The following is a 24938-nucleotide window of genomic DNA, read 5'->3' on the forward strand; positions in this document are numbered from 1 at the left end:
AAATAATTATTTGTTATTTTTAATATTTAAGTAATTATTGTGGTTAGTCGGAAATTAGTCGAAAGTCGTAGAAATTATTATAAGAAATAATAATATAATTGTGGTGTTATTTGAGTAAGTGGGCTTATCATTGTGTGCTAATTAGTAAAATGAGAGGTGTTATATTAGGCCCATTAGAGATTAGGATATTTAGTTAAATTAATAAAGAGAAAATAAAAGAAGTGATAGAAAAAGAAAAAAAAAACAGTAGCGGAGAGAAGTTAGCAGAAGAGGAGTTAGAGAACTGTTGTACGAACGAGAGGGAAGGAGAAGAAAACTTCCGGAATCCGATTCTTAGAGCAACCTTCGATCCAAAATAATAAGGTAAGGGGGGTTATCGTCGTTTAATGGGGATTATGGGTTAACATGTAATGGGTAGTGATAAGCCATTGATTTGACCCTAATTGGGATGTTGAATGCTGAAAAAATTGAGATGAATAAGTTATGTTAAAGCTGTAATTGAATCTGTAATTGGATGAGTCTTGATTTTCCGAAAGTGTAGCTTTTTACGGAATTGGAATCGGAGGTCCGGAAGTCCTCCAACGGCGGAAAATGCGGAGAATTCTGCATTCTGCTTCGTGTTAGCGCAGGAACAGCTTTCTGTCTTGCGTTAACCGGTTAACCCAGGGTGTTAACCGGTTAACACTGTTATGAATTGTGAAAAATTGTTGTTTGTCTTGCGTTAACCGGTTAACCCAGGGCGTTAACCGTTAACACTGTTAAAATTTGCCAGGAAGTGTATTCTGTCTTGCGTTAACAGGTTAACCCAGGGCGTTAACCGGTTAACACTGTTGAAAAACTGAAAAAAAAATTGTATTCTGTCTTGCGTTAACGGGTTAACCCAGGGCGTTAACGGGTTAACACTGTTGGAAAAGTGAAAAATCGAATTGCTCAGAATTTAATGAAATTCGTCGGGGTGAGTCGGGTAATATTATAGTTAATTTTGATGAGTAATTTTGTTGGGTTTATGTTATGAAGTGTCGATACAAGTATGACTGAGTTGTTAAGTTACTCCGTGTACGGAAAGTTGTTAAAGATACTGAGTTGTAAGCTTGGTGAGCCAAAGTTAATTATAAGTTGATTATGTTGAAAACATTGTTGTGTTGCTATTATTATTATGTTGTCGGAATTTTAAAGTCGTGTATGTCATGTAAATTCATATGCATTAAGTCGGAGCTTTGCTCACACCATGTTGGCCTGGATTGGCAAAAGTTGAAAGTTGAAGGCTTAAGCCTTGATGCCTCGTTAAATTGGCAAATTTTAAGTTGGGAGTTTTACTCCGAATGGTACCACATGCATGACGAGTCGAGTCTCATTAGAGTTGCATTTTTGTTGGTTTGTTGTATGGGTATTTAATTTAATTGAGAAAGGGTGTTTGTGTACGATTCTTAATTACTGTATTGTTTTTCATATACTGATTATAATTATTGTAACTCACCCCTTCTGTTGAATGTTGTCCTTATGTGACAACGTGCAGGTAATCCTGAGAAGTAGCCGGTTACCGTTGGTCGGGTCAGTGGTCAGTCGCTCTGATACGTAGCACTCGGGGGGATTGTCGCGTGTCTGCTTTGTGGATCTTTTAATTGTTACTAAAATTTAAATTGTTTGAAGGATTATAGTTGTTTACTCTTTAAGTTAAGTCGTATTTATGTTGCTTAAAGATAATAAGAATTTTTTTATGAATCCGCTGCGTAAGATTTTATGAAGTTGAATTATTGGAGTGAATGACATTATTTTGTCGAATTAAGAAAAGTGTTACATATTGTTATGATTCCTTAAAGTGGAAATTATTTAAAGTTGAACATGTAATATTCCACTTATAGAAAATTTTACGACTCTGATTTTGTTGTTATAACTCGTGGGTAGAAAATGGGGTGTTACATTAGTGGTATCAGAGCAGGTCGGTCTGTCCGGCCAGTTGTCGTGTCGTTACTGTCTAACAATTGTGTATTGTTACTAATCTAACTTTTAAGTTGTGTTGTAGTGATAAGTTGAAATGGCTGGAAGGAATGACGCTGCAATGGCTGCCGCAATGCAAGCGATGGCACAAGCTGTGCAGAACTTGCCAAATGCTGGTGGAGATGCTGGATCACGTAGCTTGGCGACTTTTCAAAGAGAGAATCCGCCGGTGTTTAAAGGGAAGCATGATCCAGATGCCGCCTTGGGATGGTTGAAAGAGATCGAGAGAATCTTCCGTGTTATGGATTGCACTCCAGCTCAGAAGGTTCGGTATGGTACTCACATGCTAGCAGTCGAAGCTGATGACTGGTGGCTAGAGACTCACGAGAGGTTGACCGTGGCAGGTGAAGTCATTACTTGGGATGTATTCCGTAGGGAATTCATGAGAAAGTATTATCCGGAAGATGTCCGTGGTAAGAAAGAAATTGAGTTCCTTGAGCTGAAGCAAGGAAACATGTCTGTCACTGATTATGCTGCAAAATTTGTGGAGTTGTCCAAATTTTATCCTCATTACACTGGTGTTGGTGCTGAATTTTCAAAGTGCATCAAGTTTGAAAACGGACTACGCTCTGAAATTAAGAAGGCTGTTGGGTATCAGAAGATACGCATTTTTACTGAATTGGTTGATAGCTGCAGGATATTTGAAGAAGACAATAATGCTCATTACAAGATTGTCAGTGACCGCAGGGGCAAGCAACATCAAAACCGTGGCAAGCCGTATGATGCTCCAGTGGGAAAAGGGAAACAAGGAGCTGCTCCGGCTCAGAGGACTAGTAGGGGAGGTGCCCCTGCTGGTATAGTTTGCTTCAAATGTGGTCAGGCTGGTCATAAGAGTAATGTATGCACTGCTGAAGTAAAGAGGTGTTTTCGCTGTGGTAAGACTGGCCATGCAATAGCTGATTGCAAGCACAAGGAAATGATTTGTTTTAATTGTGGCGAAGAAGGGCATATTGGAAGTCAGTGTCAGAAGCCAAAGAAATCTCAAACTGGAAAGGTGTTCGCATTGACCGGAACTCAAACCTCCAGTGAGGACAGACTTATCCGAGGTACATGTTTCATAAATGGTACTCCTTTAATTACTATTATTGATACCGGTGCTACACACTGTTTTATTTCTGCTAACTGTGCTCGAAGACTGGGTTTAAAATTGTCCGCTTTGGATGGTGAATTGATTGTTGAGACCCCAGCTAAGGGATCAATAACTACTTCTTTGGTATGTTTAAAATGTCCTTTGTCGATCTTCGATAAAGATTTCTATGTTGATTTAGTATGTTTGCCGTTGGATGGGATGGATGTAATTCTTGGTATGAACTGGTTAGAGTATAATTATGTTCATATAAATTGTCATCATAAGTCGGTGAGGTTTTCCACTCCTGAAGAGGAAGGAGTTGACTTATTACCTTTCAGAGAATTGCGAAAATTGATGAAAAAGGGAGCTCAGATGTTTTCTTTGATGGCGACGTTGTCGGTTGAGAGTAAAGCTAAGATTGAGGAACTGTTAGTGGTGAAAGAATTCCCTGAAGTTTTTCCTGATGAAATTCCTAGTGTGCCGCCAGAGAGGGAACTTAAATTTACTATTGATCTGGTACCTGGTACTAGGCCTGTTTCGATGGCACCGTATAGAATGTCGGCATCTGAATTGTATGAATTAAAAAAGCAATTGGAAGACTTACTTGAGAAGAAGTTTATAAGACCAAGTGTGTCACCGTGGGGAGCTCCAGTGTTGCTAGTAAAGAAGAAAGATGGTAGTATGAGGCTTTGTATTGATTATAGACAATTGAATAAAGTAACGATCAAGAATAAGTATCCACTACCGAGAATAGATGATTTGATGGATCAATTAGTGGGTGCTTGTGTGTTCAGTAAAATTGATTTGAGATCGGGCTATCATCAGATCAAAGTGAAAGATGAAGACATCCAGAAGACAGCGTTCAGAACTCGGTATGGACATTATGAGTATTCTGTGATGCCTTTCGGTGTGACTAATGCGCCGGGAGTATTTATGGAATACATGAATCGTATTTTCCATACTTATCTGGACCATTTTGTGGTAGTATTTATTGATGATATTTTGATTTACTCTAAGTCCGAAGAAGAGCACAAGGAACATTTGAGATTAGTGTTGGATGTTTTGAAAGATAAGAAATTGTATGCGAAGCTGTCCAAGTGTGAGTTTTGGTTAAGAGAAGTCAGTTTTCTCGGCCATGTAATTTCAGGAAAGGGTATTGCTGTAGATACTTCCAAGGTAGAAGCTGTATTGCAATGGGAGACTCCTAAGTCGGCTACCGAGATTAGAAGCTTTTTGGGATTAGCTGGATATTATAGAAGGTTTATTGAAGGATTTTCTAAGTTAGCATTTCCGTTAACTAAATTAACTTGTAAAGGTAAAGCTTTCGTGTGGGATGTTCAGTGCGAAGAGAGTTTTAATGAATTAAAAAGGAGATTGACGTCGGCGCCGGTTTTGACTTTGCCAAATCCGGAGGAACCGTTTATAATTTACTGTGATGCTTCATTGATGGGTTTAGGAGGTGTGCTCATGTAAAATAATAAAGTAATTGCTTATGCGTCGCGACAATTAAGAATTCATGAAAAGAACTATCCTACGCATGATCTTGAACTTGCTGCTGTGGTGTTTGTGCTAAAAATCTGGAGGCATTACCTTTATGGTTCCAGATTTGAAGTTTTCAGCGATCATAAAAGTTTAAAGTATCTATTTGATCAGAAAGAGCTGAACATGAGACAACGTAGGTGGTTAGAATTGCTTAAGGATTATGATTTCGGTTTGAATTATCATCCAGGAAAAGCAAATGTTGTGGCCGATGCTTTAAGTAGAAAGACCTTGCATGTGTCAGCAATGATGATTAAGGAGTTGGAATTAATTGAGCAATTTCGTGATATGAGTTTGGTTTGCGAAGTAACCCCGCAGAGTGTAATGCTAGGAATGCTAAAGATTAATAATGATTTTATGTATAGTGTCCGAGAGGCACAGAAATTGGATGTGAAATTAGTAGATATCCTTAATCGTTGTGGTCAATCAGAGAAGAGTGACTTTAAGATTGATGCGAGAGGTGTGTTGAAATTAGGGGAAAGAATTTGTATTCCTGATGACGCGATTTTGAAAAGAAGCATTCTAGAAGAGGGTCATAGAAGCAGTTTGAGTATTCATCCAGGAGCTACTAAAATGTATCAGGATTTAAAGAAAATATTTTGGTGGCCCGGAATGAAAGAAGAGGTGGCTCGTTTTGTGTATGCGTGCTTAACTTGTCAGAAGTCGAAGATTGAGCATCAGAAGCCTGCTGGGTTGATGCAACCGTTGGAAGTTCCAGAATGGAAATGGGATAGAATTTCTATGGACTTTGTAACGGGGCTGCCTGCTACTTTAAGAGGGCATGATTCGATTTGGGTGATCGTTGATAGGCTCACGAAGTCGGCTCACTTCATACCTATTAACATCACTTACCCAATTGCGAAGTTGGCAGAGATTTACATCCGAGTAATTGTAAAGTTGCATGGTGTTCCTCTGTGTATTGTGTCGGACAGAGATCCGAGGTTTACATCGGGATTTTGGAAAAGTCTGTAAGATTCGTTGGGCTCTAAGTTGTGGTTGAGTTCGGCATATCATCCTCAAACTGATGGCCAAACTGAGAGAACTATTCAGTCATTGGAGGATTTACTGAGAGCTTGTGTTCTTGAACAAGGAGGTTCGTGGGACACTTATCTTCCATTGATCGAGTTCACATATAATAATAGTTACCATTCTAGTATCGGAATGGCGCCTTTTTGAAGCATTGACTAACTCAATCTTCTCTTCAAATGGCTGAATGGCTTTTTCCTCGTGCTCAAGTAGACGAGACAATTCATTAGATACTTCTTCATCACTTTCCTCATCAGCCTCAAACATAGGGGAATTCAAAATTTGGAGAAGGAGAAGGATCATTGTATTCAATAGGTTTAGAAACCAACCTGCATAGTGATTTGATATTTTGATTTTAGAGAAGTGAATTATGACAAAATATTATGCAGATGGACAAATTATTATTTATTTATGTTTTTTGTGATTACCAGTTTCAGAATAAAGCAAAAAGTAAAAATAAAACATCATAGGTGTGGATGAATAGAATTATATTTTATTGATGATCAAATTTGAAAATGCCCAAATAATGTTCACTTCTCCCTTAGGCATAGGAGAAGGATTTTCAAAAATAAATAAAAGCAATTACTTAGATCGATGCACAATAATAGGAACATCAACAGCAGTCCAATTGTTGCAAGCTTTTCCATGCGTCACAAAATTGGTGCAGTTTTCATCTTCATCACCCTCGATCACAATAGCTAAGTGTTGTTCATTACCATGAATGAACCCTCCTCTACGGAAACTGGGTTGCACATCTTCAGCTCTAACCACAGATGAACCTCGTTGGAATCCCAAACCAGCTTTGCTCTTGTTGTCGGCGACCTCTACCATCTGTCCCCACTGATCAGAATTAATGTCTTCAACAATCTTCTGAGCGTCTTTGAATGAGGACATAGGTGCTCCAACTCTCTTTTTCTCATCAATAAATAAGGCTTGGAACGGAGTTCCAATCTCATCCTCAGCTTCTACATAAGAGGAAGACGACAGGTGGCTTACAACAAAGCCTTCTCCCCACTGATGTTAACCAGCTTTCCATTCTTGACAAACTTCAGCTTCTGATGCAACGTTGATGTAACTGCTCCCGCCTCATATATCCATGGCCTTCCTAACAAGCAGCTATAGTCCGGGTGGATATCCATTACTTGGAAAGAAATTTGGAAATCACTCGGACCTATCTTCATAGGAAGGTCCACTTCGTCGATCACAGTTTTGCGAGAACCATCAAATGCTTTGATGATCACGCCATTATATCTCATCGGATCTCCTTGATACGACAATCTTGACAAGGTTGACTTTGGGAGTACGTTCAATGAAGATCCAGTATCAACCAAAACATTTGACAGAGCGTCCTCCTTACAGTTTATCAAAATGTTTAGTGCCAAGTTGTGATTTCTACCCTCCTCGGGGAGTTCTTCATCACAAAAGCTCAAGTTGTTGCAGGAAGTGATGTTAGCCACAATATGATCAAACTGATCCATCGTAACATCATGTTCCACATAATCTTGTTCTAACACCTTTTTCAGTGCTTCTCTATGCGCTTCAGAGTTCATAAGCAGAGACAGCATTGAAATCTTGGATGGGGTTTGGAGCAGTTGCTCCACCACATTAAATTCAATTTTCTTAATTAAGCGAAGCACCTCATCGTCTTCGTTAGGCTTCAAACTGCTGGATTCACCAGACTGACACTTCAGAGCGCTAATTGGATCTAGTGTAGGCACTTCCACCTTCTTACCAACTGAACAATCTTCTACATTCTTAGGGAACATTGGCCCAAACACACGACCTCTACGGGTCACCTACATAACATCAGCAATGCTCACAACAGAACTAGTCGTAGGTAAGGGAACCTCTTGACCGTTCTCTAACATAGTCGCATTGTACTGATACGGAACAACCTTATCGGATGCATATGGGACATGGCCTGCTAACCGTATAACTATCGGTGATATCGATCTATTGCTGACACTATTATTGTTGTTGTTGCCATACTGGATCACTATTCTTTTTGGAGTCTTGAATACTGGAACAATAATATTGACATCGTCACCTAAGTGATGGGACTGGAAGATCTGAATCATACCTTCATCCATCAACCTCTAGATGTCTCTCTTCACAATCACACAACCTCGAGAATTGACACTACAAATTGGACAACCATCATGGTCATGCTTACAATCTCTAACCAAACAGATATCCTTATGCATCCTCACCAAGGACCTTCTAATGAAGCGAACATCGTATATTTTGAATTCCCTGGGACAGCCGTCCACCATATTAACAGATGAATTACCATGGGCAAATAGTGGGTTAGCTTTGAAATTCGGCGCACGATCCTTAAAGGACATCATTCCACTCTTAACCAGCTTTTTGGACTTCATACTTCTGGGGGTAGCAATTCTCAATATCATGATGGGGAGCTCCTTGGTGAAAGGCACAACGAAGTTCCAGTTTATACCACCATGGAAGTGGTTCAGGGATTTGAGGCGGATTTCTTGGTTGCAAAAGGTTCTTGAGAACCAAAGATGGATACAATTCTGCATAAGTCATAGGAATCTGGTCAAACAGACCTTCTTCCTCTCAAAATTTTGTTGTTGTTGATGATTGTTGATATTGTTGTTGTAGGTGTTTGTTCGTTGTTGTGGCGGTTATTGACGTTGTTGTTGAATTAGTGTTTATTGATTGTTCGAAAATACTGGAATCATAGATGATACTTGATGATGGTGTTGACGGGGTTGCTGACTTATTCTCACATGAGGCCTCCTCTGCCTCCCAACAGATACTGCATTAGTCTCGTTCTCTTTCTTTCTGGAAAACCCGCTACCGTACTTCTTACTAGACAAAACCTCCTCTCTAGACAATCGTCCCTCTCGGACACCTTTTTCTAACCTTATCCCCATCTTTACCATCTCGATAAAATCGTTAGGGGCACTGGCAATCATACGCTCATAATAAAACGAGCTCAGGGTCTTGAGAAAAATCTTAGTCATCTCCTTTTCTTCCAAAGGAGGGGTAATCTGAGCGGCAAGCTCTCTCCATCACTGAGCATACTCTTTGAACGTCTCTTTATCCTTCTGAGATAATGACCTCAACTGGTCCCTATCCGATGCCATATCCATATTATATTTGTACTTATTCACAAAAGCTTTACTCAAATTGTTGAATGTGTGAACACTCGCACTATCCAAACCCATGTACCACCTCAGAGCGACACCAGTCAGACTGTCTTGGAAATAATGAATTAGTAACTGATCATTATCAGTTTGCGTTGACATCTTTCTAGCATACATGACGAGATGACTGAGCAGACAAGTATTCCCCTTATACTTTTCAAAGTCAGGGACTTTGAACTTCATCGGGATTTTGATGTTAGGAACCAAGCAAAGTTCCACATCACTCTTACCAAATAAATCTTTTCCCCTCAAGGTTTTCAACTTCTTTCGCAGCTCAAGAAATTGGTATTTCATTTCGTCCATCTTCTCATAGACATCTGGACCCTCAGACGGCTCGGAACGATAGATGGTATCCTCAACACGGGGTAAAGTATGAACAACTGGAGGCGGTACATACATGACCGGGCTAGATGCCGGCATGGAAGCAAAGGTAGGTGCAAAACCCTCGGGCACAAAGTTGGGCGGCATTCCCCACGGGAATCCGGCAGGCATGGCAGGTGTAAAATGAGCAGCAGTAGTAGGAATGGTAGAGGTAGCAACCTCGGAAATGACATTCCTCTGAAGAGGAGGAGTTATAGGCGTTGGAGAAGATTGGCTCTGAGCAACTAACACTGACTCCATCATGGCAGTCAGACGAGCGATCTCGTCCTTCAAGTCTTTGTTCTCTTTCTCTATATGTTCCATGATTCTTGAGTGATTGGTGCGGGTATTGTATCGATGAGTCAACTTGGCTTTAATGCAAAAGAAATACCAATAAGACATCTGGCGAAAGAGAAACCTGTTATGCAAATGATGCATGAAATGCAATGCTTGATTGTTTTTATTTTCAAGGAACTTGCTATTTTATTTTCAAATATATATATATATATATATATATATATATATATATATATATATATATATATATATATATATATATATATATATATATATATATATATATATATATATATATATATATATATATATATATATATATATATATATATATTTATATATATACAATAACAATAATTGCAACAATTTGATTGACCATAAAAAAATCTCTTTTATTTATATAATTGGAAGGATTACACTGAGTACATTTTAAGAAAACAAAAATACAAAATACGAGAGAAAAGGAAACAAGTCATCCTAAGGATCCCTAACAACAATGTCAGAAGACCTAGCTGCAGGCTATCGGACTCAAAAGAAGTCTTCATCTGAGCCTTCTCAAGGACAAGATGATCAACAATCTTCTTCCAAGCACCGGAAGGCGGAGGCATACTGGAGGAAGATGAAACCTATGGCTCTCTCTGTCTCTTCACTACTCGGTTTTTAATAAGTTCAATAAGTGCATCTTTGTCCTTAGACTCAAGTTGCAACTCCTCATGCTTTCTTCTCAAAGCATGGAAACGCTCTTCCCACATATCCTTCTCTTGCTTCATCTTGGCGAGTGCGTCTTCCAACTCCTCTACATCTTGGTTAGGGAGAGTTAATGGATCAACCACAACCATATACATAGGTCTCTCACAAGCATAAGGCATCTTCAATTCCAAAGCTCTCTTCTTCACCCAAGAAGTGTAAGCTTCCAAAGCTACACAGTTGCACGGACCAAGCTCGGATCTTCCTTTCCTATGCACATTATGCCAAGCATGCATAATCTTCTGCTTCAAATGTTGGGGATATTTACCCTCTTGATAGAAAACACCTTCTAACAAAGTGTTATTAGGTTTTTCTCTCAAGGGGAACCAAGTTGACGACGAGCCAAAGCAGGGTTGTAGTTGATTCCTCCTTGTGTGCCAATGAGAGGCACATTAGAGAACTCACCACAACAATCAATAATATCCAAGCTACTTGTAACGCCCAAAAATAATTATTTGTTATTTTTAATATTTAAGTAATTATTGTGGTTAGTCGGAAATTAGTCGAAAGTCGTAGAAATTATTATAAGAAATAATAATATAATTGTGGTGTTATTTGAGTAAGTGGGCTTATCATTGTGTGCTAATTAGTAAAATGAGAGGTGTTATATTAGGCCCATTAGAGATTAGGATATTTAGTTAAATTAATAAAGAGAAAATAAAAGAAGTGATAGAAAAAGAAAAAAAAAACAGTAGCGGAGAGAAGTTAGCAGAAGAGGAGTTAGAGAACTGTTGTACGAACGAGAGGGAAGGAGAAGAAAACTTCCGGAATCCGATTCTTAGAGCAACCTTCGATCCAAAATAATAAGGTAAGGGGGGTTATCGTCGTTTAATGGGGATTATGGGTTAACATGTAATGGGTAGTGATAAGCCATTGATTTGACCCTAATTGGGATGTTGAATGCTGAAAAAATTGAGATGAATAAGTTATGTTAAAGCTGTAATTGAATCTGTAATTGGATGAGTCTTGATTTTCCGAAAGTGTAGCTTTTTACGGAATTGGAATCGGAGGTCCGGAAGTCCTCCAACGGCGGAAAATGCGGAGAATTCTGCATTCTGCTTCGTGTTAGCGCAGGAACAGCTTTCTGTCTTGCGTTAACCGGTTAACCCAGGGTGTTAACCGGTTAACACTGTTATGAATTGTGAAAAATTGCTGTTTGTCTTGCGTTAACCGGTTAACCCAGGGCGTTAACCGGTTAACACTGTTAAAATTTGCCAGGAAGTGTATTCTGTCTTGCGTTAACAGGTTAACCCAGGGCGTTAACCGGTTAACACTGTTGAAAAACTGAAAAAAAAATTGTATTCTGTCTTGCGTTAACGGGTTAACCCAGGGCGTTAACGGGTTAACGCTGTTGGAAAAGTGAAAAATCGAATTGCTCAGAATTTAATGAAATTCGTCGGGGTGAGTCGGGTAATATTATAGTTAATTTTGATGAGTAATTTTGTTGGGTTTATGTTATGAAGTGTCGATACAAGTATGACTGAGTTGTTAAGTTACTCCGTGTACGGAAAGTTGTTAAAGATACTGAGTTGTAAGCTTGGTGAGCCAAAGTTAATTATAAGTTGATTATGTTGAAAACATTGTTGTGTTGCTATTATTATTATGTTGTCGGAATTTTAAAGTCGTGTATGTCATGTAAATTCATATGCATTAAGTCGGAGCTTTGCTCACACCACGTTGGCCTGGATTGGCAAAAGTTGAAAGTTGAAGGCTTAAGCCTTGATGCCTCGTTAAATCGGCAAATTTTAAGTTGGGAGTTTTACTCCGAATGGTACCACATGCATGACGAGTCGAGTCTCATTAGAGTTGCATTTTTGTTGGTTTGTTGTATGGGTATTTAATTTAATTGAGAAAGGGTATTTGTGTACGATTCTTAATTACTGTATTGTTTTTCATATACTGATTATAATTATTGTAACTCACCCCTTCTGTTGAATGTTGTCCTTATGTGACAACGTGCAGGTAATCCTGAGAAGTAGCCGGTTACCGTTGGTCGGGTCAGTGGTCAGTCGCTCTGATACGTAGCACTCGGGGGGATTGTCGCGTGTCTGCTTTGTGGATCTTTTAATTGTTACTAAAATTTAAATTGTTTGAAGGATTATAGTTGTTTACTCTTTAAGTTAAGTCGTATTTATGTTGCTTAAAGATAATAAGAATTTTTTTATGAATCCGCTGCGTAAGATTTTATGAAGTTGAATTATTGGAGTGAATGACATTATTTTGTCGAATTAAGAAAAGTGTTACATATTGTTATGATTCCTTAAAGTGGAAATTATTTAAAGTTGAACATGTAATATTCCACTTATAGAAAATTTTACGACTCTGATTTTGTTGTTATAACTCGTGGGTAGAAAATGGGGTGTTACATTAGTGGTATCAGAGCAGGTCGGTCTGTCCGGCCAGTTGTCGTGTCGTTACTGTCTAACAATTGTGTATTGTTACTAATCTAACTTTTAAGTTGTGTTGTAGTGATAAGTTGAAATGGCTGGAAGGAATGACGCTGCAATGGCTGCCGCAATGCAAGCGATGGCACAAGCTGTGCAGAACTTGCCAAATGCTGGTGGAGATGCTGGATCACGTAGCTTGGCGACTTTTCAAAGAGAGAATCCGCCGGTGTTTAAAGGGAAGCATGATCCAGATGCCGCCTTGGGATGGTTGAAAGAGATCGAGAGAATCTTCCGTGTTATGGATTGCACTCCAGCTCAGAAGGTTCGGTATGGTACTCACATGCTAGCAGTCGAAGCTGATGACTGGTGGCTAGAGACTCACGAGAGGTTGACCGTGGCAGGTGAAGTCATTACTTGGGATGTATTCCGTAGGGAATTCATGAGAAAGTATTATCCGGAAGATGTCCGTGGTAAGAAAGAAATTGAGTTCCTTGAGCTGAAGCAAGGAAACATGTCTGTCACTAATTATGCTGCAAAATTTGTGGAGTTGTCCAAATTTTATCCTCATTACACTGGTGTTGGTGCTGAATTTTCAAAGTGCATCAAGTTTGAAAACGGACTACGCTCTGAAATTAAGAAGGCTGTTGGGTATCAGAAGATACGCATTTTTACTGAATTGGTTGATAGCTGCAGGATATTTGAAGAAGACAATAATGCTCATTACAAGATTGTCAGTGACCGCAGGGGCAAGCAACATCAAAACCGTGGCAAGCCGTATGATGCTCCAGTGGGAAAAGGGAAACAAGGAGCTGCTCCGGCTCAGAGGACTAGTAGGGGAGGTGCCCCTGCTGGTATAGTTTGCTTCAAATGTGGTCAGGCTGGTCATAAGAGTAATGTATGCACTGCTGAAGTAAAGAGGTGTTTTCGCTGTGGTAAGACTGGCCATGCAATAGCTGATTGCAAGCACAAGGAAATGATTTGTTTTAATTGTGGCGAAGAAGGGCATATTGGAAGTCAGTGTCAGAAGCCAAAGAAATCTCAAACTGGAAAGGTGTTCGCATTGACCGGAACTCAAACCTCCAGTGAGGACAGACTTATCCGAGGTACATGTTTCATAAATGGTACTCCTTTAATTACTATTATTGATACCGGTGCTACACACTGTTTTATTTCTGCTAACTGTGCTCGAAGACTGGGTTTAAAATTGTCCGCTTTGGATGGTGAATTGATTGTTGAGACCCCAGCTAAGGGATCAATAACTACTTCTTTGGTATGTTTAAAATGTCCTTTGTCGATCTTCGATAAAGATTTCTATGTTGATTTAGTATGTTTGCCGTTGGATGGGATGGATGTAATTCTTGGTATGAACTGGTTAGAGTATAATTATGTTCATATAAATTGTCATCATAAGTCGGTGAGGTTTTCCACTCCTGAAGAGGAAGGAGTTGACTTATTACCTTTCAGAGAATTGCGAAAATTGATGAAAGAGGGAGCTCAGATGTTTTCTTTGATGGCGACGTTGTCGGTTGAGAGTAAAGCTAAGATTGAGGAACTGTTAGTGGTGAAAGAATTCCCTGAAGTTTTTCCTGATGAAATTCCTAGTGTGCCGCCAGAGAGGGAAGTTAAATTTACTATTGATCTGGTACCTGGTACTAGGCCTGTTTCGATGGCACCGTATAGAATGTCGGCATCTGAATTGTATGAATTAAAAAAGCAATTGGAAGACTTACTTGAGAAGAAGTTTATAAGACCAAGTGTGTCACCGTGGGGAGCTCCAGTGTTGCTAGTAAAGAAGAAAGATGGTAGTATGAGGCTTTGTATTGATTATAGACAATTGAATAAAGTAACGATCAAGAATAAGTATCCACTACCGAGAATAGATGATTTGATGGATCAATTAGTGGGTGCTTGTGTGTTCAGTAAAATTGATTTGAGATCGGGCTATCATCAGATCAAAGTGAAAGATGAAGACATCCAGAAGACAGCGTTCAGAACTCGGTATGGACATTATGAGTATTCTGTGATGCCTTTCGGTGTGACTAATGCGCCGGGAGTATTTATGGAATACATGAATCGTATTTTCCATACTTATCTGGACCATTTTGTGGTAGTATTTATTGATGATATTTTGATTTACTCTAAGTCCGAAGAAGAGCACAAGGAACATTTGAGATTAGTGTTGGATGTTTTGAAAGATAAGAAATTGTATGCGAAGCTGTCCAAGTGTGAGTTTTGGTTAAGAGAAGTCAGTTTTCTCGGCCATGTAATTTCAGGAAAGGGTATTGCTGTAGATACTTCCAAGGTAGAAGCTGTATTGCAATGGGAGACTCCTAAGTCGGCTACCGAGATTAGAAGCTTTTTGGGATTAGCTGGATATTATAGAAGGTTTATTGAAGGATTTTCTAAGTTAGCATTTCCGTTAACTAAATTAACTTGTAAAGGTAAAGCTTTCGTGTGGGATGTTCAGTGCGAAGAGAGTTTTAATGAATTAAAAAGGAGATTGACGTCGGCGCCGGTTTTGACTTTGCCAAATCCGGAGGAACCGTTTATAATTTACTGTGATGCTTCATTGATGGGTTTAGGAGGTGTGCTCATGTAAAATAATAAAGTAATTGCTTATGCGTCGCGACAATTAAGAATTCATGAAAAGAACTATCCTACGCATGATCTTGAACTTGCTGCTGTGGTGTTTGTGCTAAAAATCTGGAGGCATTACCTTTATGGTTCCAGATTTGAAGTTTTCAGCGATCATAAAAGTTTAAAGTATCTATTTGATCAGAAAGAGCTGAACATGAGACAACGTAGGTGGTTAGAATTGCTTAAGGATTATGATTTCGGTTTGAATTATCATCCAGGAAAAGCAAATGTTGTGGCCGATGCTTTAAGTAGAAAGACCTTGCATGTGTCAGCAATGATGATTAAGGAGTTGGAATTAATTGAGCAATTTCGTGATATGAGTTTGGTTTGCGAAGTAACCCCGCAGAGTGTAATGCTAGGAATGCTAAAGATTAATAATGATTTTATGTATAGTGTCCGAGAGGCACAGAAATTGGATGTGAAATTAGTAGATATCCTTAATCGTTGTGGTCAATCAGAGAAGAGTGACTTTAAGATTGATGCGAGAGGTGTGTTGAAATTAGGGGAAAGAATTTGTATTCCTGATGACGCGATTTTGAAAAGAAGCATTCTAGAAGAGGGTCATAGAAGCAGTTTGAGTATTCATCCAGGAGCTACTAAAATGTATCAGGATTTAAAGAAAATATTTTGGTGGCCCGGAATGAAAGAAGAGGTGGCTCGTTTTGTGTATGCGTGCTTAACTTGTCAGAAGTCGAAGATTGAGCATCAGAAGCCTGCTGGGTTGATGCAACCGTTGGAAGTTCCAGAATGGAAATGGGATAGAATTTCTATGGACTTTGTAACGGGGCTGCCTGCTACTTTAAGAGGGCATGATTCGATTTGGGTGATCGTTGATAGGCTCACGAAGTCGGCTCACTTCATACCTATTAACATCACTTACCCAATTGCGAAGTTGGCAGAGATTTACATCCGAGTAATTGTAAAGTTGCATGGTGTTCCTCTGTGTATTGTGTCGGACAGAGATCCGAGGTTTACATCGGGATTTTGGAAAAGTCTGTAAGATTCGTTGGGCTCTAAGTTGAGGTTGAGTTCGGCATATCATCCTCAAACTGATGGCCAAACTGAGAGAACTATTCAGTCATTGGAGGATTTACTGAGAGCTTGTGTTCTTGAACAAGGAGGTTCGTGGGACACTTATCTTCCATTGATCGAGTTCACATATAATAATAGTTACCATTCTAGTATCGGAATGGCGCCTTTTGAAGCATTGTATGGTCGTAGATGTAGAACTCCGTTGTGTTGGCACGAATCTGGTGAGGGTGTAGTACTTGGACCAGAGTTAGTTCGAGAAACTACCGAGAAAGTGAAGTTTATCCGAGAGAAGATGAAAGCTTCTCAGAGTAGGCAGAAGAGTTACCATGACAAGCGGAAGATGGATTTAGAATTTCAAGCTGGTGACCATGTGTTTTTGAGAGTCACGCCTGTGACCGGTGTTGGGAGGGCTTTGAAGTCTAAAAAGCTCACTCCTCGCTTCATTGGTCCGTATCAAATCTTAGAACGAGTTGGAAAAGTTGCTTATCGGATGGCATTACCACCTAATCTTTCGAATTTGCATGATGTATTCCATGTGTCGCAGCTTCGGAAGTATGTCTCAGATCCGTCTCATGTGGTTAGTATGGATGATGTGCAAGTGCGGGATAATTTAACAATGGAGACAAAGCCTGTACGAGTTGAAGATCGTGAAACAAAGACTCTTCGAGGAAAAGAGATTGTGTTGGTTAAAGTCGTTTGGTTGGGAGATGCAGGCGAAAGCATGACATGGGAATTGGAGAGCAAGATGCGAGACTCCTATCCTAAGCTGTTTGAAGCAGGTAAATTTTCGAGGACGAAAATATTCTAAGTGGGGGAGAGTTGTAACGCCCAAAAATAATTATTTGTTATTTTTAATATTTAAGTAATTATTGTGGTTAGTCGGAAATTAGTCGAAAGTCGTAGAAATTATTATAAGAAATAATAATATAATTCTGGTGTTATTTGAGTAAGTGGGCTTATCATTGTGTGCTAATTAGTAAAATGAGAGGTGTTATATTAGGCCCATTAGAGATTAGGATATTTAGTTAAATTAATAAAGAGAAAATAAAAGAAGTGATAGAAAAAAAAAACAGTAGTGGAGAGAAGTTAGCAGAAGAGGAGTTAGAGAACTGTTGTACGAACGAGAGGGAAGGAGAAGAAAACTTCCGGAATCCGATTCTTAGAGCAACCTTCGATCCAAAATAATAAGGTAAGGGGGGTTATCGTCGTTTAATGGGGATTATGGGTTAACATGTAATGGGTAGTGATAAGCCATTGATTTGACCCTAATTGGGATGTTGAATGCTGAAAAAATTGAGATGAATAAGTTATGTTAAAGCTGTAATTGAATCTGTAATTGGATGAGTCTTGATTTTCCGAAAGTGTAGCTTTTTACGGAATTGGAATCGGAGGTCCGGAAGTCCTCCAACGGCGGAAAATGCGGAGAATTCTGCATTCTGCTTCGTGTTAGCGCAGGAACAGCTTTCTGTCTTGCGTTAACCGGTTAACCCAGGGTGTTAACCGGTTAACACTGTTATGAATTGTGAAAAATTGTTGTTTGTCTTGCGTTAACCGGTTAACCCAGGGCGTTAACCGGTTAACACTGTTAAAATTTGCCAGGAAGTGTATTCTGTCTTGCGTTAACAGGTTAACCCAGGGCGTTAACCGGTTAACACTGTTGAAAAACTGAAAAAAAATTGTATTCTGTCTTGCGTTAACGGGTTAACCCAGGGCGTTAACGGGTTAACGCTGTTGGAAAAGTGAAAAATCGAATTGCTCAGAATTTAATGAAATTCGTCGGGGTGAGTCGGGTAATATTATAGTTAATTTTGATGAGTAATTTTGTTGGGTTTATGTTATGAAGTGTCGATACAAGTATGACTGAGTTGTTAAGTTACTCCGTGTACGGAAAGTTGTTAAAGATACTGAGTTGTAAGCTTGGTGAGCCAAAGTTAATTATAAGTTGATTATGTTGAAAACATTGTTGTGTTGCTATTATTATTATGTTGTCGGAATTTTAAAGTCGTGTATGTCATGTAAATTCATATGCATTAAGTCGGAGCTTTGCTCACACCACGTTGGCCTGGATTGGCAAAAGTTGAAAGTTGAAGGCTTAAGCCTTGATGCCTCGTTAAATCGGCAAATTTTAAGTTGGGAGTTTTACTCCGAATGGTACCACATGCATGACGAGTCGAGTCTCATAAGAGTTGCATTTTTGTTGGTTTGTTGTATGGGTATTTAATTTAATTGAGAAGGGGTGTTTGTGTACGATTCTTAATTACTGTATTGTTTTTCATATACTGATTATAATTATTGTAACTCACCCCTTCTGTTGAATGTTGTCCTTATGTGACAACGTGCAGGTAATCCTGAGAAGTAGCCGGTTACTGTTGGTCGGGTCAGTGGTCAGTCGCTCTGATACGTAGCACTCGGGGGGATTGTCGCGTGTCTGCTTTGTGGATCTTTTAATTGTTACTAAAATTTAAATTGTTTGAAGGATTATAGTTGTTTACTCTTTAAGTTAAGTCGTATTTATGTTGCTTAAAGATGATAAGAATTTTTTTATGAATCTGCTGCGTAAGATTTTATGAAGTTGAATTATTGGAGTGAATGACATTATTTTGTCGAATTAAGAAAAGTGTTACATATTGTTATGATTCCTTAAAGTGGAAATTGTTTAAAGTTGAACATGTAATATTCCATTTATAGAAAATTTTACGACTCTGATTTTGTTGTTATAACTCGTGGGTAGAAAATGGGGTGTTACACTACACAATGAAGAATCATACCAAACTATATCATCATTAGTGAGAGACATAAGTCTCTGAGACCATCGTAGGTATTGTTTGTTCTCCACAAAAGCAGGTGTCTGAGGAAAGTGCGAAATAAACCACTTGTAGAGAAGAGGAACACAACACACAATAGTTCCACCACCCTTAGAATTCCTCAAATGCAAAGAGAAGTACATATCACCTAGCAAAGTAGGCACAGGGTTCCCCATCAAGAATATTCTAATGGTGTTAACATCAACAAAATCGTCAATGTTAGGGAACAAAGCCAAACCATAAATGAGAAACACAAAGATGGCTTCAAAAGCGTTCACACTACCAGCTTGAGCAAAGGTAGTAGCTTCCTTGATGAGGAACTTAGAAGTCAACCTAAACAATCCTCCTTTCTTCACCCAATGAGCCTCTATCTCAGACTTCTTCAGATTAAGAGCTTCAGCTATAATATGAGATCTGGGAATCTCTTCCAATCCATTAAAAGGCACTTTGTTAGAAACGGGTATTCCCAAGAGATGGGCATACTCCTCCAACGTAGGCACAAGCAGATAATCGGGAAAAGTGAAGCAACGGTAGAGAGGATCATAAAACTGAACCAATACACTCAAGAGTCCTTCCACTGCATCAGTTGACAAAACAGACAGAAGCTTCCAAATGACGTTGCTTTAAGTCCAAAGGATCTAATACAAAAGATGATAGCTTCCTTAACTCTTTCAAGTCGAGACATCTGAAACTGTACTTCTTAGTGTTCCTTCGTCCACAATCCATGGTCTGAAAATATTTACAAATAAGACCTCGGTTCCTTGAAATTTTCGTGTGATGAATGTTATGATGCGCATGAATGCATGAATGCAACAATCACAAATAAAGGATCACACACAAGGAAAACAAACAAAGGTCAAGGGATGAATCAAGTCATTGTCAAGATCAATCATCCATTTTGGTGCATTATAGTTTACACCTTATCAACACCCAAGTTCCATTGATATTGACAAGACTTGATTGGATCAACCAAGAATCAAGGGTTTGTTGTGAGTCACGAGCATGGAGTCTGGGTAAGAACCATCCCAAAGGAGTGAACTAAGAATAAAAGCATGTAGATCATGTTCTAAAAAGTTCCCAGAGTCTTAATTCCATCTATCGGATATTACAGGTTAGGATGACTGACTCATCAACCCATAATATTCTCAAGAGAAACTCGTCTGAGTGTAGTATCGTGTAACAACTGTTATCAAGTCTACACTTGAACACTCTTTGCACTACGTCCTAAATAGGCCAAGATGGGTTAAATGTTCTACGGTCCTCAACTTCTCGGACCTCATATCAGAGAAAGTAATGCCTAACCACAAATAACTTATGTGACATCAATAGCTTCAAAAGGGTCTCCACTGAGTAGATGGGTCTCAAGCCAACTTGTTAAGGACTACTCCAAACAAGTCGAACATGACTATACCATCCTCCTATTTTAGTTGCACTCAAGTTCGGGTTAGAACTTATCTCACCACTCAGAGATCACCAAGCATAACAAGCAGATTATATCATATAAACAAATATACATACATCAAATATACAATTATATACACACATAAAATTAGGCTAAACCCACTGGAGACTACTCCCCAGTAGAGTCGCCACTTAATTTCTGTAGCGGTAAATTCATGACCATTAAGCTATGGATAAACTTAACGTCAATAAAACCAGAGTTGCCACCGTGCTTTTATTGTTTCCAAGGGAAAAGGGAAAAGTACGAACAAAACCCAAATATAAGAAGTTTTCAAATCAAAACTAATAAGATGCCAGAGATTACAGGTAACGGGGTTGGTTACACAGAGGGAAGGTGTTAGCACCCAAAGTGTCCTAGGTACTCCTAGGGAGCCCTTTCTTGTGTGCATATGTGTTTTTGTACAAAATGATATTTGTAATAAATAGAGTGGAGGGATGAGAAAATACTTCATTAATTATATTTTTGTGTTTGACAAGACCTTCGGACTTGTTCCTACGTACCAACATAAAATGAGGGATCAAAACCTCGTAGTTCGTGGTATCAATTTCAAAGTGAATGAGTTGCTTTTTAACAAAATTTCAAGTTTGTGATAGGCACAAAAGTCCTAAAAAGGTTTAAATAAGACTTGAAATTAAAGTGCATAAAAGTAAATGGCTTGAAATTAAATGTTAGTTGTTAGTTTATTAGAAGTTAGTATTGCTTTTGCTTTTTTTTGTTTAAGTCATTCTTTGGAGAACACTCAACCCACTATTCACAAGCATGGATCTTTGAACCAAGACATCTTCCAAAGGAAGGAAAAAAGTCCAAGTTTCCACACAATACCATGAAAGAGGGGAGACTTACAATCTCACTTACTATAATGCTATGCCTTTTTGTGTCACAAATTTTGCGCTATGTTAAGCAATCGTAATTGGACTTAGAAATTTTAGTGTTAATGCATGTTAGAGACATGGTATTATGAACCATACTCCTAAAACATACCACACTTAAAAAATATGCAAAAGAGTGGATCTAATCTCATCCATACTTATGTTGATTTTGCAATCAACTAGCCTTAAGATATAGAGATATCATAGGTCTATGACATGAATGAATAGAGAAGGGGATTGAGATGAAGAGGGAGGGGAAATGGAATCAACACAAATTGGTCAAAGGAGGACTTTTACCAAATTAAAATCATTCATTCATTTTGGGAGATGAAATATACATTTCATCAATCCCCTAAATCCAATGATTTTAACTCAACAAAGTCAAATCAACCTTGACCAAGGCCCAACAACACAAGTCAAACTCAACAAGTCAATATTAGAAGCTCAACACAATTTATTTTACATTTAAGTAATTAAAGTCAATTAAAGTATGCATTAAATTAAATTATGGTTGGTCAAATTCCTAAAACCTCATAATTTTTGGAAACTTAAAACTATTTTTAAACAATTAAAAATATTCACAAAATCAATTAAATCATGAAAAATATTAAGAATGATCCAAAAAATAATTTTAATTCAGAAAATGAAAGAGGAATTTATATAAAATTTTTTGGTGAAACTCTCATATTTTTTGGATCAATATTAAAATTAATATAAATTAATGAAAATAAACCAAATAAAATGAAAATCAGAAAATGAGAAAAAACGTGGACCACTTGATCTCCCTCATTAATTGAGGTGGCAGATCAAGTGGCTCCTGGCGTGCCTTCCACAATAGTCACAAGTTAATGCGTAACACAAGTGGTAATCAGTTTCAACGCACGAGATTAGAACAACTCAAATGGATCACGTGGCTCTGATGACTGCCAACTCACCACCGGAGCCAAAGCTCCGGTCTCCTTCTCCGGTGAGCTTCACCGAACTGGTTCAGTCACAACCATCACCAAAATTAAAAATAAGGACATGAATTTAAAGTAAAAATTCCATTGAGCTCGAATTTGGCCTCAATTTATCCGAACTCCAAGTATATTGAGAGATACAAGGAGTTGAAATTTGAGGTGCACGATCTGAGTTGCTCGATTTGACCTCAAAGCAACTCAATCTTATTGCCTACATTGGTAGGACTTCAGACAACCAAGGATCCAAGAGAATTATGGAGAATTGAGTGAGAATCAAAGAGATGAAAATTTCTGGAAAATACCTTCAATGCAGGTCTGTACTCGATGATCTTGCTCTTGCTTGTGCTTGATCTTGCTCAGGACACTTGAAGGAGTAGAATTGAATGGATGAAAAGCTCAGGACTCTTGGAGTTTCGAATCTCAAAACAGTGAGATTCAAACTCAATTTTCAATGGAAATTATCAAGGTTATCCTCTGAAATGGAAGGGTTTTGAGGTATGGATTCAAAGTTGGCGCGCAGAGTCCTTGTTTCTGAGCATAGAGGGCACTATTTATAGCCAAATGGTTTGATATTTGCACACTTGAAATGAAATTCCAAAAATAGCAATGTGCATTGCATGGGTGCATGGGTGTATCCCATGAAATCACTTCTTCGGATCCATAATTGAGTACAAGCAAGGCTGAGATCACATTGGAATGTTATGCATTAGTGTGTGGATGTTTTAAGTTCAACTTGTGTCGAAGGATCACTCATGTTCAGGCCATGCGCAACCCATTCAAATCTTGTCCAAAATGGATGAAATTGGACATTTTGGAAAGGCTAGATCAAGAGGAACAACTTTCATGTTGAACACTTTTTCATTTGAATCTTAGATCATGATGAATTTTGAGGTGGAAGTTGGGAAAATTAAACATGTCAAAAAAAAATTCTAAGTGTCAAGCCATATGTTCACTTATTCCACATTAGCTACCTTTTTATGTGAGCTTCAAATGAGAAAAGTTCCTTCACCAAAGTTGTATCTCTCTCAAATTATCTCAAAATGGTCACAAATTTGACCTCATTTGGATTTAATATGAAGGAGTTATGCATTTTTGAAGTTGAGGAAAATCACTTGTTCAATGGCATTGGTCCAAAATGACCTATAATGTATCCTCATATCACGTGCACATAAAAGTTTAATTATCTCTTCCTCCAAACATCAAAGTTTAATTAGACACCTTGAATTTGATTGTGCAACTTGGAAATCTTTCATCTCATAAAAATTGAGCAAGTTATGGCCTTGGGAATTTGACCTCCAAGTTAGGGTTTAGACAAAATGACCTATAACCTTTCACCATAAAAAATGACTTTCCAAACAAAACTAGCTCTAGACCTAAACATTAAAGTTGTTTGGAATGTCATTTAGAGTAAGTTTCTCTTGGAATAATTTTCATATGACAAATATTGTAGGAGATAGGGTCTAGGGAACCTCAATTTTGATCAGATGAATTCCTCTGGTCAACCACCATCAACCAACTTGCTAGCTTGCAATTCTCTTGACTTTTGGGACTCATGGGAGATCATATATGCCTAAGATGATTAAATTTGAAGTATCCCTTGAAATATTTGATCAATTGTTGAAGAATCTTGGTGAAGAAGTCACATGAGATGCCCAGATGAATTAGGGTTTGCAAGGCAAACCAATTTCAAACTCTTGGTGAATTCTTGATCAAAATAACATGTGAAGATCATAGGGATCCATATATGATACTTACAGAGTGAACACGAATGGATTTAAGGAAAACATACATGTTTATTTCATTATTATTATCATCTGAAAACCATATAAGTTTTACAAATGAACAACATATAACAAACAAGAAAAGATTACAAATGATGCATGATTGAATCAATATGATATTGCTAGCCTTGATACTCCTTTAAAGAAGCAACTGAATCTGAGAAATCCTCACCATTAACTCCATTCATAACTTATCCACAGGGAGCTGGCAACGGATTGGTTATGACATTGGGCCCTGCCTCAAAGAATGACAAGACCTTCTAATCAATCAACTCTTATACTCTGGTCTTGAACAGCTCACAATCTTCGGTTGAGTGCCCTATATAGTAGGCATGGAACACACAAGAAATGTTAGGATTATACTTCGGGCCATAGTGATAAACAACTGGTGGTATTTCTTTTGGCATAATTGCCCCTTGTTGAACAAGATATTGTAGCAGCTAAGTATACGATATAGGGATCTGGTCAGACTGAAGATGCTTATTATCATAATGTCTTCCTTGAACTTGACTCTGGTTTCGGTTATCTTACGGAGGTCGCTGATTTTGAGAGATTGGAGCCTGTGGAGGCTATTGATACTGAGGTTGGTATATAGGTTGTAGATATTGATTAGCGACAATGTACGGATAAGGGTAATATGAAATTGGTGCCATAGGTGCTTAAACTTGAGGGTAGACATTTTCCTTCACAACATTTGCCTCAACCTCTTTCTTCTTGGCAAACCCCTGTGATTTCTTGACCAGTGTCTGGCTATCAACACTAGCAATCTTCCCAGTTTTCATCTCATTCTCAATACGCTCC

At 38.5% G+C, this 24938-nt stretch overlaps 2 protein-coding genes across 2 annotated transcripts; both read left to right on the plus strand.

Annotated features, from left to right (window-relative positions):
* Window positions 1-2035: 2035 nt before the first annotated feature.
* On the plus strand, window positions 2036-3670 carry LOC127129373 (uncharacterized; the record flags this gene model as incomplete). The annotated part of the gene is made up of 1 exon (XM_051058579.1): window positions 2036-3670. A coding segment is annotated over exon 1 (1635 nt), but the record flags the coding sequence as incomplete, so codon positions are not given.
* A 9017-nt stretch (window positions 3671-12687) lies between these two features.
* Window positions 12688-24732, plus strand: LOC127131619 (uncharacterized). Its single transcript, XM_051060534.1, has 6 exons — window positions 12688-13209; window positions 13297-14291; window positions 14343-15125; window positions 15447-15518; window positions 16329-16560; window positions 24595-24732. Exons 1-6 carry the CDS (start codon window positions 12688-12690, stop codon window positions 24730-24732), a joined length of 2742 nt encoding a protein of 913 aa, XP_050916491.1.
* Window positions 24733-24938: the final 206 nt, after the last annotated feature.

The sequence above is a fragment of the Lathyrus oleraceus genome, chromosome 3, assembly GCF_024323335.1.
Source record: "Lathyrus oleraceus cultivar Zhongwan6 chromosome 3, CAAS_Psat_ZW6_1.0, whole genome shotgun sequence".
Taxonomy (NCBI): Eukaryota; Viridiplantae; Streptophyta; class Magnoliopsida; order Fabales; family Fabaceae; genus Lathyrus; species Lathyrus oleraceus.

Excerpts from the sequence above, each read along its gene's own strand:
- LOC127131619 (XM_051060534.1), top strand. The coding sequence starts at position 12,688 with ATGGCTGGAAGGAATGACGCTGCAATGGCTGCCGCAATGCAAGCGATG. Across the intron at positions 13,210-13,296 it reads AGTGCATCAAGTTTGAAAAC|GAAGACAATAATGCTCATTA; the intron begins GGACTACGCTCT and ends AGGATATTTGAA. Across the intron at positions 15,519-16,328 it reads TCAGCAATGATGATTAAGGA|AGCTTGTGTTCTTGAACAAG; the intron begins GTTGGAATTAAT and ends GGATTTACTGAG.